This window comes from Magnolia sinica, chromosome 4 (genome assembly GCF_029962835.1).
Source record: "Magnolia sinica isolate HGM2019 chromosome 4, MsV1, whole genome shotgun sequence".
Taxonomy (NCBI): Eukaryota; Viridiplantae; Streptophyta; class Magnoliopsida; order Magnoliales; family Magnoliaceae; genus Magnolia; species Magnolia sinica.
The window spans coordinates 113,645,290-113,660,286 of record NC_080576.1 but is presented as its reverse complement, the minus strand read 5'-3'; the positions used below and the strand labels follow the sequence as shown (position 1 = coordinate 113,660,286).

General features: G+C 40.5%; 1 protein-coding gene across 2 annotated transcripts; it reads right to left on the bottom strand.

Moving 5' to 3' along the window:
* Positions 1-641: 641 nt before the first annotated feature.
* LOC131243931 (acetyl-coenzyme A carboxylase carboxyl transferase subunit alpha, chloroplastic-like) lies at positions 642-14,674 on the bottom strand. Of its 2 annotated transcripts, XM_058243562.1 has the most exons (12): positions 14,380-14,674; positions 13,452-13,811; positions 12,976-13,050; positions 10,190-10,297; positions 9,891-10,051; positions 8,000-8,114; positions 7,728-7,882; positions 5,782-5,833; positions 5,625-5,693; positions 4,429-4,506; positions 3,147-4,350; positions 642-1,190 (listed from the first exon to the last, which is right to left on the bottom strand). In XM_058243562.1, the coding sequence occupies exons 2-11, from the start codon at positions 13,776-13,778 to the stop codon at positions 3,148-3,150; spliced, it is 2,343 nt and encodes a 780-aa protein (XP_058099545.1). In that variant the 5' UTR covers positions 13,779-13,811; positions 14,380-14,674; the 3' UTR covers positions 642-1,190; position 3,147. The 2 variants fall into 2 exon arrangements, with proteins under 2 accessions (XP_058099545.1, XP_058099546.1); XM_058243563.1 differs by lacking the exons at positions 8,000-8,114; positions 9,891-10,051.
* Positions 14,675-14,997: the final 323 nt, after the last annotated feature.

The following is a 14,997-nucleotide window of genomic DNA, read 5'->3' as shown; positions in this document are numbered from 1 at the left end:
GGTCATGCCCTAAAATGAGCTGATAAAATGGATGGTATGGATACGACATATTACCTGTGGGCCAAAAAGAGCTTACTCACTACCCTAGCATGAGTTACTACTCAGTAAGCAATCTGCTCTCGTGCATGATGGTCCGGGTAGATTTCATCAATGCATGACCGTCGGGCCCACGACAACCGTTTGCACCACAACATTTGCACTAGATAATTTCCCATTCTACAAGGCCTTATTCACCTGCGTATCTGCCTATTCACCAGCTTATACGCTATTGCTTGTGCAGGGCAGACCGCAACAGTATGACCCAAGAATTGCACCTACCCATTCACTATGAGAGCAAAAAGATAAAAGAAAATACCGGACCACCCAAAAAACCTCCAGAGTCACGTTGTGGCCCATATGATGGTTAGATTCAGCCTGATTTTTGAGGCATCCATCTTTCATGGTGGGACACCCTGATGGGCAGGTTGGATGACATGGACACACAACCCTGGATTCCAAGCATGTCCATTCCAAGTTGATGGTCGATTTCCCAACCATTCATTCCAAAGCACCATGATCGATTCTTCTTATGGTGCAAACTCATGTGGGGCCCAGTTAACCACAACAGTTGTAGATTGTAGGCCCTCATAGACACCATGGTGGGACAATGAAAGCCATGCAAAATGGGCAATAGTATGAGCCTCCTTTGGATGGTTGTGATCATCTAAACCGGGTATTACATTGAGGTAATCCTTCTACTACATACCAACCGTCTCAAAGTCCATGTCAGGATGTGATGAAAGCTACACTTATTTCTGCTACTCTAGCAGAGACATTTCCGGAGCCTCAACTATAACCTCAAATGCTTGTGAAATCTATACATACATACATACAGACTTCTGAATGGAAAACAAAACTTTGGCTGTTTCAACCACTAACTCAAACTAGCCTGGGTGCCCAAATGGCCACAACTAGGGTGATATAGAGAAGGAAAAGGCTGATAAAAGAATCAACAAGAAAGATGCATTTTCTTGCCCACTGCTTTCTTGTTTGTATTTGAAGTGGAGTTGACATATTCTAGTTAAAAGATTTTAAAGACAGCTCAAATCCCGTAACCAGCTTCTGGTTCCGGTTGGAATGTGTGGAGGTTTTGGAGAGAAGTGCAACCATGCACCGAGCAGCAGCCATTTTTCTCATCAGGCCATCTTCATCTGCATTACGTGTAAAATGGTAAACGAAACAGAGCTAACAAAAATGGGACTAGCTGTAGATGGAAGAAAGAAAAAAAAAGAAGTGCAATTAGCTGTGTGTGGGGCCCACCATGATATATGGCATCCAACCAGTCCAGCAGGGTCACCTGCTGTGAAAATCAGACACCCCAAAAATTAGGCCAATCCAATCATCCATTTCCTCGGGCCTAATTTTGGCCACCCATCTTCTTGGTGATGCAACCCCCAATGGAAAAGCTGGATGCCATACACAGTACGGTGGGCCCCACACCCCGACTAGCTGCATGTGAGACATTCTCAACAACCATGGCTAGGCAAATGATGTGCGAAAACAGTGGATCAAAATCAATGGCTATAAAATGAATCGATTGACTGTTATTGAGAAAAAATAAAAATAATAGTTCATATATAAGAAGGCAGAGAATAAAATCAATGAAATGTGAAGAAGCTATTTTCAGAACTTGTTAGATGACAACTACTCTAAGAGTATAGGGATAAAAGGAACCATAAACTCAAATGAAGTCGGGGACCATACATACTTTCATAGGATTAGGATATCGTAAGTCAGAGAAAAAAAAAACAACCAGAGCTTTGAGAAAGATAAAAACAGGAAAGGCCCTTATAGACCAGATGCTATACCAATAGAGGTTTGGAACTGCATGGAAGATAATAAGTTATTTTGGTTGATGACATTGTTCAACAATATTATAAGATCAAAGAAAATGTTAGCGAACAGAAGAAAAATATTGTGGTACCTATTTATAAGAATAAAAGAGATGTACAGAGCTGCACCAACTATCATGGGATTAAACTTATACTCCATGCTATAAAACTTTGGGAGAGAGTGGTTGAGCAAAGAGCAAGGCATCAAACAAATATATCAGAAAATCAGTTTGGTTTCATGCTTGGAAGGTCTACCACTGAAACGATTTTGCTACTTAGACAATTGATGGAAAAACATAGGAGAGAAGGAAGGAAATCCATACAATCTTTATTGATTTACATAAAGCATATGATAAGATTCCTAGAGAGTTAAATCTAGTGGGTGTTGGGAAAGAAAAGAGTTTCAAGAGGGTATATTGACATATTTAAAGATATATATGAGGGAACGGTAACAAATGAGAGGGCCACTAGATGAGAGGAGTTCCCAATTACTATAGACTTACACTAGGGGACGGAATTGAGCCTGTATCTTTTCACAATGGTTATGGACAAGTTAACAAGGCATTTGCAAGCACTTCATTTGCAGAGGACACAGTTTTGATTGACAAGACGAGAGAGGGCACAAAAACCAAGCTGGATTTATGGAGTGGTTTAGAATCTAAAGGATTGAAAATTAGTTGGACTAAAACAGAGTATATGGAGTGCAATTTTAGTAACATTAGACAAGTGGAAATGAGGAATCTCCACACCTCCACACTATATGTCGGTCTCAAGATTAACATGCTAATGTGTTCACCAAGGCTCTTACTCTCTATTCTAAGTTTAGCATTGACGACATCTATGCTCCAACTTGAGGAGTATTAACGAACATGGTGTAGGACGTATAAGTACTGTACGGCCCACCTAGTCTCGGTGTTTGGTCTTATTTATGTGTTTTGTTTGATTTCTTAATGTTTAGGGATACTTTGGGTATTTTTGGTTTTTCTCTTCTCATTCTCTTCCCTATAACACTTTTTCCTTCTTCTTTCCTTTTCTATATTAATCTATAGTACTGATTCCCTAGACAGGCTGCATGTTGGTAGGGAAGATGGCACCATGCCACAAGTTGTGTACAGTTTGCCTGTAGGTAACCCGTTCTCCTATTATGATACCAAAATCAGAGAAGGGTGCATATGCAAAAAGGGTACGGTGTAGATATCAGCCCCTACTTTTACAGAAGTGAAAAAATTAATAATAATGACTCCTTATAATGAGGAAGTTGCTAAAGGAACTCACATTAGGTAAAGCTGCAGCTCACATCCCTATTAATCTCTACTCTCGACAAGTCATATTTTGAATCGGCTTCCTGCAGAAGCTCCTGCTTCAAAGCTCCATTCAACTCCTCCGACCCCTTGACTTGAGCAATCTCCTGCATCAACTTCTCATGCTTGTCTATCAAAGCTGAGGAGCTTAAAGCAGCTCCAAGGCTCTGCCTGATCTGTTGCTTCAGTGTCTCAATCTTATTCATTGATTCTGGATCAGGCAATTTCCCCGCCTTTGCCACCTCCAACTTCAGCATCTCAATTTTGTTCTTCAGATCCGTCGAATTGACAGCATCTTGGATCCCCACATTAATTTTATTATTAAATTCCTTTATCTTGACCTTTAAATCTGAGAACGGCGGCTTCTCAATTAAGTCATTTGTTCTCAACACCTCTTCTTTTGATGCCATAAGCTCAACATCCAAATGTAAGGACTTCAATACATTGGCGAGCTCAAATCCCATCTCCTTCTTCACTTTCGCGATTTTCGCCTTCAGCCCTTGATCGAGATCACCTTCTGTCGAGGCTCCAGAATTTTCCATTTCTGCCTTTAGTATCTCGATCCTCTCCTTCATATTGGATTGATCAACAATCTCTTTGAGCCTTTTATTGATTTCCCGCTTTATCGACGCAAGTTTTCCATCCTGCTCCGAGAGTTCCTTTGCTTTTGATATTTCCTTCAGCATATTGAGCTTGTAATTCAAGCTTGGGAAATTGGGAGATGTTGATAAACCCTGGTTCATCTCCTGCTTGAGTTTCTCAATCTTTTCCTTGAGACCCGGGTCAATGAGTTGGTCTGGCGAACTCCTTGCTTTTGAAACGTCCTTCCGCAGCAACTCGAAACTGTCCATCAATCCCATGGATTTGACAGCCTCAGAAAACTCCAGATCAACCTCTCTTTTCAGCTTCTCAATCATCTCGTTTAAACCCAACTCAGGAGGCTGAGACAATGACTCCTTGGATTTAAAAATTTTCTGTTTGAGCTTTTCAATCTCATCCTCCAAGTCAATATCTGGAGTTGTACTGGGCTCTCCCTTTTGAATGACTGGCTCCTCTTTCTTCTTCATTCTGGCTTTCTTTACTGGGTCTGCTGGGATGCCTTCTTGGAACCCACCCATAGCACGGAATTTGAGCATGCGATGGTGGAGGAGCTGCTGCGTGTCCATTTTCAAGAGCTCCTGTAATAGCAGCAGATAGAGTAGATTGATAGGGCTTCAATTTAAGAATTTATATAGATTATCATAGCTGATACATACTTCCAGTGCTCCAACAAGTGCAATCTTTATCTGTTCTGAGGTCCAAGATGGATCGGTATGTGCACCACCAGGCGGTTCCTGTCAGAATGTACAAATTTGATATAAGAATACAATAACACCTTCGAAATAAGAATACAATAACACCTTCAAAAGGAGATACACACACACACATAGAGAAGAGGGGGTGGGGGGAGGGGGTTGTTTGTATAGAGAGAGAGAAAGTAAATAAAAATATGGGCAGAAAGTGATGGGTAAAAGCACGCCAAGGCAGAAACCAACAAGTCCGGAACAATCAGACATCATAGATCCAAGCACATGCATGCATATATAGCTATACAAATACTTATGCCCACTTAATCCAAGTCTAGCAACCTATAGATCTAATCATCTAAAACAGGGTTCCACGTGGAAAACAAGTTTAATGGTGTTTCTCTGTTGCAGGGGTGCCTCATATGAACATACTTCTAAAACTTGGCAACTCCACTCGAAACTCAGCCAAGTCAATTTGCCTCGATGGGATTTCAAGCCAAGTCACAAGAGAACTCTAAAGACTCAACGTGACTCCTCAAGTTTACTCGCTGACTCAGTGGACTCAACGCGAGTTGCAAAAGAAGGCAGTCTTGATAGAAACATTGCAATTCTACTTCTTGGTAGAAGCAAGAGGAGGCTTGGAACCAAAAGGGGCGGAGGCATCAGGCATGGAGCCTTCGTTAGAAGATTCCTGCAACTAAATGCATAGCCCTAACCCTGTGACCTAAATTTGTTTTCCCCAAATCATGTCAATTTTATTTGAGCCTAGGTCACACCCCATCCCAATTCCTACACCATGTTGCTAGTGTCTTGCAATAGGAGTTGTCCAGAATTTAAGTCGGCAAAACATTATTGGCCACTTGGTTCAGCACAGGGATGAAACAAGCAGAATATTATTTCAGGCCAGTTTAATGTAAAACTGATAGGCCGTTCCCTTCAGTGTTTTTCCAAAGTAAGATGACGGTTGGTGGCCTCAAAATGTTTCCTTTTGCAATGAGGTTTCAGGATACTTCAAGATGCAGCATATCTTGTCCTAGGCTAGCATTTTCTGCCTTTGTCTCACTTGCTAGAAACTAAAATATCCTCCAGGAATGATGAATGAAAGATTTAACCCAAAAAAAAAAAAAAATCATATTCGTAAAAGACATGTCAAGAAGAATATATACAGGAATGATGCCATCTGCAATTTTCAGCTTGCACAACTCTTTAGCAGTTATCTTCAACTTCTCAGCTGCCTGCAAAGATGAAGAGTTACATACATATGAGAAACAAGGTAACTTGAATATACTACTATGGGTATAAGGGGTTGAGTAAAAGCAAAACCTTTGGAGCAGCTTTGGAACTCTTCCACAAGATAGCAGCACATGCTTCTGGGCTATTCATATGAAAAGATATGATGTAGAAAATATCAACATTTGTTACCCAAAAAAGAAAAAAGAAAAAGAAAAAGAAGAAAATATTAACATAGATTTCAAATAACCTATAAAAAAGAAAAAGAAAAAGAAAAAGAGGAAAAGATCAACATAGATTTCAAAATAAGCTATAAAAAGAAGAAAATTACTAGGGGACAGATAATTCAAACCAAGCAAAAAAGATGCAAAGAAAACCATAAGAGGTCGAGGTCAAATGATGCAGGCTTCTTGATGTAAATAGTGAGAGAAACAAAGCAGATGAGTCTGCCGACGTGGTTCTTTATCCATAGGTTTAAAAAATAAAAAATAAAAGAATCCCTCAAGATGTAACAAAACAGCTTGAAGTTTTAAGCCCTCAAGGAGTAAGAAAATGGCTCAAAAACCAACCTTAACAAACATAGGATCTTAGCTAGGTGACTGATGTAATGACATTAGAGATGAGACATCATTCCGCATTGGATAAGCAGTTGGCCAATGCCACTTCCTTATGCACATGACAGTCCACCAAATTACGTTGTGTAGTGCTCCACTACCCTCCTAGAAGAATCTGGGCCTACTTTGCATATCATTAGGTAAGTTACCTGTGGAAAGACATTAGGACCTCTCTTAGTTATCAACACTGCAATTGACCCTAGCCACCAATTATGAATATCACAGGCTATGGTTAGATGTGTTACCGTTCTTTATCCACGTTCTTCCTTCCTAGAGAGTGGGTGGCAGTGGTGGTATTCTTTTGTTTTTCAGCTCTTCTTATATTTTTCAACATGAGCCTCTGCCATGGCTGCTTCTAGAGCCCAAGTAAGAGGAAGGCTGGTGTTTAATGCTCAGGGGGAAAAAAAAAGGTGTGTTTCTGGGAGGTAGATGATGATAGAACTTTTACCAATCCACCATTTAAAAAGCTGACCCCAAATTGTTGAGAGGAAGGTTAGGATGATCGCAATAACAATCCACATTCTGGAGATCAGGATTAGGGTTACATCACTCGCATGCATGAGCATTCTTTTCCAGTCATCATCTATGATATATTGCTTTTGCCATTTTCTACTCTTCCAATCTCTTCAAAGGGGAAGGTGCAAACCTAAGCTGCCATCATCTTTTATGTAGTCTTCCTAGTTTTGTGTATACGTAACTATTTCTCTCTAATTTATAATTAAAACAAAAAAAAAAAAAAAAACCAACTAAATTAATTGTCGTCTCTAGTTCTGTACTTGCGAGCTTCCATAATGATCATGCTCAAAGAGATCATTTTTCAACAACAATAGATGCAGCATATGTTTAAAAAAATAATGAACTTTAGCTGATTGGTTGTGGGTGTCATGGAGCCTTGGTCCTAGAAAAGCATACTTCATACAGAGAATTGGGTCCTGAGCATGGATTCAGATAAGCATCCTCAATATAATCCTTGGTTTTGCTGACATGCCCGCAAACATTAGAACTACAAATAGCATTTGCATTGTGAAATTAGTCTCACTACTAATTTCAAAGTAGGAGCACCATGGAGAAAGATATATGCAAGGAATACTTGGCGCAAGTTTATGCTCTAAAATTATAAGATTCTTTCTTACAGGTGATTTTGTAGCAAAGAACTATAAAATACCACAATGGATCAATATCTCGCTCATCCCTATTGTAATCTTATTGCAGCTTTGAGAAAGAAACAACAAGTTGGTTCATCCACCAGAAAGGCTACACATCAAGGCAATTGGTAAATGAACCCAAGCTCAGCTCTACATATTTCATGACACTGTCATCCAATTAGAATGTTGACAAGAAATAATAATCAATAGGCATTTGCACTGGTAACTTTGCAATACCAATCCTAAGCAGGTCAGACATCAATAAGCATATCAAAATCACCTGGCAACAAAGAAAACTGCATTTTCCATCATTAATAATCTGTTAGCACATCCAATGGCAAGTGCACCACCAGAACCACCTTCCCCAATAACAACCGTAACAATTGGAACTTTCAGACCAAACATAGCCCTCAAATTATGTGCTATGGCCTCACCCTGCATGCAAGAGCAAACAATGCAGTACAGTAAATGTCAGATGCATCCAATTTTAGGTCATGTCTATAAGTTAGCAAGGACAGGGAACTATGCTTAAAAGTGAAATAAGATACGTACTTGGCCTAATTCCTCTGACCTAAGGTCTGCAAAAGCCCCTGGCGTGTCAATGAATGTAATAATAGGCAATCCATGATGATCAGCATAATACATCAGGCGCAAAGCCTTCCGGTAACTGTTTAAAGTGTCATCATTATGGTCATGAAAGGCTTGAACAAGTATTGGTTACTTCAGTAGCTTCCCACTAAATGCCACACACACACACACACACATACACTAGTTGTATGTCCAACTATGATGCAGGACAATTAACCACTTGCTCTAAAAGCTCGAACTGTTAGAGTATGGTGAATTAATCCCTTTATCTCATAGCCCAGGCCCCACATCCCATGGGTTAGGACCTCGGCCGAACCCCCTTCATAGGCCCCAAATCACATGGGTCGCCCACTCCGAGTGTGTCCCCGCATCCCACGGGCTACCCCACCTAAGCCCGGTTTGAAATGCGCATTAATCACCCCTGGTAAGGAGTCTCGAACACGAGACCTCCCCCATGGGCCCTAAATCGCATGGGTCACCCACCCCGAGTGTGCCCCTGCATCCGACAGGCGACCTCACTCGAGCCCAGTGTGAAAGTGCCCCTGCATTAATCACCTCCGGTGAGAAGTCTCGAACATGAGACCTCCTGCTTTGATACCAATTTGATGCAGGACAATTAACCACTTGCTCTAAAAGCTCGAACTGTTAGAGTATGGCGAATTAATCCATTTATCTCATAGCCCAGGCCCCATGTCCCATGGGTTAGGACCTCGGCCGAACCTCCTTCGTGAGCCCCAAATCACATGGGTCGCCCACCCCGAGTGTGTCCCCGCATCCCACGGGCTATCCCACCCAAGTCCGGTGTGAAATGCACATTAATCACCCCTGGTAAGGAGTCTCGAATACGAGACCTCCCCCATGGGCCCTATATCGCATGGGTCACCCACCCCGAGTGTGCCCCTACATCCAACAGGCGACCCCACTCGAGCCCAGTGTGAAAATGCCCTTGCATTAAACTAGTTGGAGTTGGAGCCCACCATGGTGTTTGTATGACATGACATCTCACCTGTCCAACAAGGTTGTCCCATCATGAAAAATGGGGGCGCAGATTAGGTGAGGCAGGGGTAACAGCTTAGTGGGTGAGGCCCTGATCCTGAGGTCCACCTCAATGTACGTGTTGTATCTCCACGCCGTCCATCTGTTTTTCCTTATCATTTTAGGGCATGGTCTCAGCAGTAGACAAACTCTGTTTCAGCACTGAGATCATGGGATCAAGCCCATGTGGTGTGGGTGAGTGTGTTTAAAATTAGAAAAAATAAAAAAGGCAAATCCAAATCTCAGGTGGACCACAAAGTAGGGATTGTCCCACCATTAAAAACTTCTTGGGGGCCACAAAAGTTTTGGATCAAGCTACTATTTATGTTTTCCCTTCATCCAGATCTATGTGACCTTATCAACAGGTTGGACGGCAAATAAACATTACAGTGGGCCCTAGGAAGTTTTTAATGGTGGGCGTTCAATCACCACTGTTTTCCCATGGTGTATTCCACCTGAGATTTGGAACTGCCTCATTTTTGGAACCATGCCCAAAAATGAGCTTGCAAAACGGACAAATGGCATGGATATACAACACATACATCGAGGTGGGCCCCATGGTCAAGGCCTCACCCACTATGTTGTTACCCCTGCCTCACCTAATCCACTCTTGAAAATGGGATGGCCCAAAAATCAGGTTGATCTAACTATCAGGTGGGGCACACCATGGAAAACCATGAAAAAACACCCACAAAACTCCAAATTCACATGAAGCACGTGTGTGTGTGTGGATACCAACTATTTTGTAACACATCCAGCCCTGTCTACAAGTACAATTTTAACCCGTGTATGATTACGCATTTACCGCTAAAAAACATACCCATGTGGAGTAGGCATCCCAAAGTTACGTTGAATGTTTTCCTTGGTGTTTCTACCTTTCTGATGACCTATGAACAAACAGTTCATACCATCTATGCTACCTATGCCCGTGACAATGGCAGGATCATCATAACCTGCACGGTCTCCATGAAGCTCCACCCACTGCATCAATGTTGAATAAAGCAATTACTTGAGAACATTCCTTGATACATCAAGCACACCCAAACGAATTAGACAAGACTTTATTGCAGTCAAAATTTTAAAAGGTGGAGGCTCAAATATAAGTGAGAAGTATCAAACCTTGTCAGTAATCTTTAACACATGATCAAGAAAAGTTGGTCTGTTAGGATGCCGGGCAACGTTCAATCGCTGTATTGGAGTTAGATGTGTGTATAAATCTTCTAAAGCCTGAAATTAACGATTGCAAGAACCATGAGAAGCATGTGGAACCATGATTAAACCAGCAATTACCCTTCTTCTTCTTTTTCAAGGAAACTATATAAAATAGAATCCAGTGTACTGCCATTGATGCAAGTAAAATACAAGAGATGAAAAACCCCAAGAATCCTACATAGGGGTGACAATTGGTAGCTAGACCCCATCTGAGAGATTACATGTTGGAGTGTCAAATTCTAACAACTTTATTTAAAATAGCCCTTGGATTGAATGCCTATACGTACTAAAAATTTCGTAGACACTTTAACCTAGTTAACCTTAGCATTGGCAGTAAAATATGGTACGAAGCCAATAACAATGGCATGAGGCTTGGCAATGAGATGCATAACTAATCAACATACTTAAGAAAGGACAATACAAGACAACTAACATTTAATAAATTCTAGAGAACCATTTCCATGGAAAAATTAAAATAGTAACCCTAGATCATGGTTTTAAAATATCAGTGTCAAACCACCATGTACCATATGGGCTGTGAGCAACACCTATAGTCAGACAACGTGCACTAAGTAATTCATTTATGGTGTGAATTTCAGATGATTTAATGTTGCAGAAAGAATACCTACAAATATCACATCTTATTGTAAGAGACCAAAACCAATTCTTGAACTATATAAATCATATCATCATATATTTGAAAAGATGACTAAGCGTAGCTCAACACTGTTAACCCAGAATAGTTTTTATCGATAATGAGATCCCTTAGACATTACTCATCTACTATGCCAAATTTTTATAATGGTAACAAAACCAATGTGAATAAAGCTTTTAAATTTAAATTGTTTGAGCATAAAAAGAAATGTGAATAGTTTCCCTAGCATTTTCTTTAATAATGAACCTAGAATAGTAGGACTGTCAGGATGCACAGAACCTTCAAATCCCTTGGCTACCCACGTTGGACATTACACAACATGGATATGAGTATGGGACCGGTTTTGGGTATTGCTGAGGCATACCCAAGTATTGTATATTAAAATAAAATTTTAATTCGCATATTAAGGAAATATAGAAGTATGTTGAGAGTATTTGGAAAAAGACTACCTGCACAGAGTGTTCAACGAGAGTTGGTGGACATACCTCCCACTATCCAATAATGGTTAGCGGGATTCTTAAAACACATTACAAGACCAAAAGCAGCAAATACACACATGAGAGAACCAAAAACCCTCATGTCCTCATTACATCAAAATATTCTCCCAGTTCCTGTCAAATCATCCCTTGCATGCGAATTCTTTGGTGACTTGCCCTCACATGGCTTCTCACTTTTTAGTAACCTGAAGGGATAAAGGGAGGACTCCTGTTGAAAGTCTTGTTGTTTCTCTCTTTCCAAACGGACAAAAGTGTGGCCAAAAAGCACAGATTCTGCAGAACTGGCTTCTTACCCTTTCTAAACCCCACCTGCCATGCCTTCATCTTCCTAATAGTTCCAGGCATAGACCACACAGTGCCAAATTGGCTACAACACCAACCCCATATCTCGAAAGCAAAGGGGTAATGCACGATCAAATGACTAAAACTTTCCGCATCTCTCCTACACATAAAACACCCATTAACAGTTATCATCTTTCTGTTTCAAGATTATCAACTGCAAGCACCTTATGATGGACCACTAGCCACCCAAAAGTCATGGCTCTAGAAGGGATATTGACCCCGCACATCCACGCCGTCGGAGATTTCCCAGCCCCTTCAACAGTATACCATACAGAGATCTCACAGAGAAGTTACTGGTCTCCAAACCTCTACCACCTCCAAACATTTCAACATGGGATTTTTTATTTTTTTGTTTGAAAGGTTGCTCTACCAGGGATTGAACCCTGGATCACTCACACACACTCCACTGGACATTTGACGAATCATTGTTTGAAATTGTTGCTAGATCCCTGCCATCCACCTTAATGGTGGAAGCTAGTGTGTGCCAATTCTCAATCCTCACTGTAGGTATTGAAAAAAATACTAAAATATTGCACACAGTTGTGTCCCCATACAAAGTTAACTGAGTGTGTAACAGAGTTTAGTTTTTTTTTTCTTTTGTTACTACTAGTCTCTCCCTTCATGTAGTGGTCTTTCGTCATCAGTTTCACATGTCAATTATATCATTGAAACTAAATTAGTATCAAACTGCTACAACTAAGGGCCTGATTGGTACATACCTAAAAAATTGTTCATCTCATTTTAGTAAATTGTTATTATGCATTAGAGATCATATTTTCGTGGTGAGGATTAAAAATCATCTTGATAACCAACAATCATCATAACTAATAGATAATTACGATTAACAAAAATGATATGAACTCATGTCCAGGAGTTTACCAAACAGGCCCCAAGGTTAAACTCAAAGCGTTCTACATGTAGCATGGAAAATATTAATCCCATTTCAACATTTTGTCTGTTGTAACTGTGCCCAGCATGGGTAAACAGCTCTTCATCAATTGATAAAGTCATCTGGCATGGTATTCTAGTCACACTCCATATAGGATGTCATAACAAGTCACTCACTTAAAGGACCATGCAATTTGCACATGTTTTGACTTTAAGACCCCTGCAAAAATCATTCACTTCGTATCCAATGCAGAATGCTAACAAGTTCAGGTTAAAAAGGGGACTCATCCAACAATATGCAAAGGGATTACCTGCTGATACTTAGTCTCGAGAGAAGAGATCTGGTCAGTGAAATCCAGACCAGTTTCATCTGACATCTTTCGTACCTGCAATTGAGACAAGAAGAACTCAGCTGCAGATTCATTAGGGGTTAAAAAAAATTAAAATTAAAATTAAAAATTAAAAAAAATTAAAAAAGAAGGAGGCTCATTCTCAAATCTGCTTCAGAAATTGAAAAGGCCACACCTAATTTAAGAGTAAATGTTCCCTTTAATCCAACTAAATCCTATGTAAGCCACTGAAAAGTTTTACCAACATAGAATTCAAAACATATATCCAAATTCAATAAAGCATTCATTCAATGACAATAATCATATGAATTCACATGCATCCAAACCGAAGACGAGTGATACAGATCTGATTCACATCCATTTCAGCACGCAACCAAATGCCATATAAATTTAAAAAAACAAGAGCCCAAAAATTAACAAACAAACAAATATCTTACACCAACGATCTTCTTCTCTAGATCTCTGAGCGGTTTCTCAAAGTTCAACGTAACTGGCTTCGGCTTCTCTTTCAAAGGCTTGAAATGTGAGAGATAGCTCAGGTGTCCACCTTTCACATTCGGGTCAATCTCGTCAGGCCACGGGTAATCATGCTTCTTCCACTTCTTGATCATTGCAACAGTGGATAGATCCCTCCTCCCAACACCCAAGCACGATCTTCCAAGGTATTTCACAGGCATGCCGTTGATGCCATTACAGGAACTCTGGAGATGATCCGAAGCAGAGGTACCAGAAGATGCAATTGGAGAATGAGGCAAAGACGCCATTTTTTAGCTCCAGAGAATGTGAGAGAGATGGTCCTACATTACAATAAAAATAAGCAAGAAAGTTCTCAATATTCACAGACTTTTGAACCAGAAATTGCTCGAAGTCGCTAAAGCTTACAGAAAAGCTGGGAAAAAAAAAAGGCGTATGAATCAAAGAAAAACAGACCAAAAGAAGCTCAATTTTGTAAAATCCACCAAAGAAACTCGGAAATATTTCAAAATTACTCAAATTTTCCAAAGACTAAAAAGAACTCGACATCTCCAGAACTTGCTCCAGAGCAGGTCAAAACACAAATATGATCTCAACATCAGTCAGTAAACCAACACCTAAGGCATACACATTCGCTTGATATTTTGAGAAGGAAGAAGACCAAAGCACAAACATTTGCTGGCGGATTTTGAGAACATCAAAGCACAAACATTCGCTTGATTTCCGCCAGAAATCAACACCTGAAACACAAGAGATCTCAAAATGCGAGAAAATCAAAAGCTCAAAATGCCAGAAAATTCACAAGAGACAATCCGGATGACCGGAAACTGGAAAAAGAACACAGAAACGTCGAAAAACACCTAAAATAGATCAAGAGAAGGGAGGAATCACCTGAGAGAGAGAGAGAGAGAGAGAGAGAGAGAGAGAGAGAGAGAGAGAGAGAAATATCTCTAGAAAAAGCCTCGAAGAAGATCGAAATCGGCGGTGTAGTAGAAGAAGAAAATATCAAAATGGCGAGATTCGAGGTGAGAGAGAGAGAGAGTGTGTGTGGGAGAGAAAACCCTATAAATGAGAGGGAGAATGAATGACGGAAAGTATATATGGAGACGTTCGGATCATCGGTGGGATCGACGAAACTCTCTTTTCTCAGTTTCGTTTTCTGAAAGGTGATAGAAACGAGAAAAGGCCTTTTCGATAAAAACTTCGCTACACTGGCCGAGTGTGATGGATGACACGCAAGGACTTGAAATTAGTCAAAAATTGCACACGTGGCATAAAAGTAGCCAAATTCAGCAGCCCATAGACCAAAAGCAGTTTTTTTGAATACATGACTAAAATCGGATTACGCACCGAGTAACTCAGTAAGCTTTTATCGTACCGAATAAACTCCGTTGGGCCACTGTGAAAGTATGTAGTTTATCCACGCCAACCATCCGGCTTTTCCCCTCATTTTAGGGGTTGAGCCCAAAATGTAAGCATATCCAAAGTTAAAGTAGACCACACCACAGG

Bases quoted from the DNA above. Each gene is read 5' to 3' on its own strand.
- LOC131243931 (XM_058243562.1), bottom strand. From the start codon at position 13,778: ATGGCGTCTTTGCCTCATTCTCCAATTGCATCTTCTGGTACCTCTGCT. The intron at 10,052-10,189 runs GTTTGATACTTC...ACATTGATGCAG, and splicing joins TGTTAAAGATTACTGACAAG to TGGGTGGAGCTTCATGGAGA. The intron at 7,883-7,999 runs GTACGTATCTTA...TCTTGCATGCAG, and splicing joins GGTCAGAGGAATTAGGCCAA to GGTGAGGCCATAGCACATAA.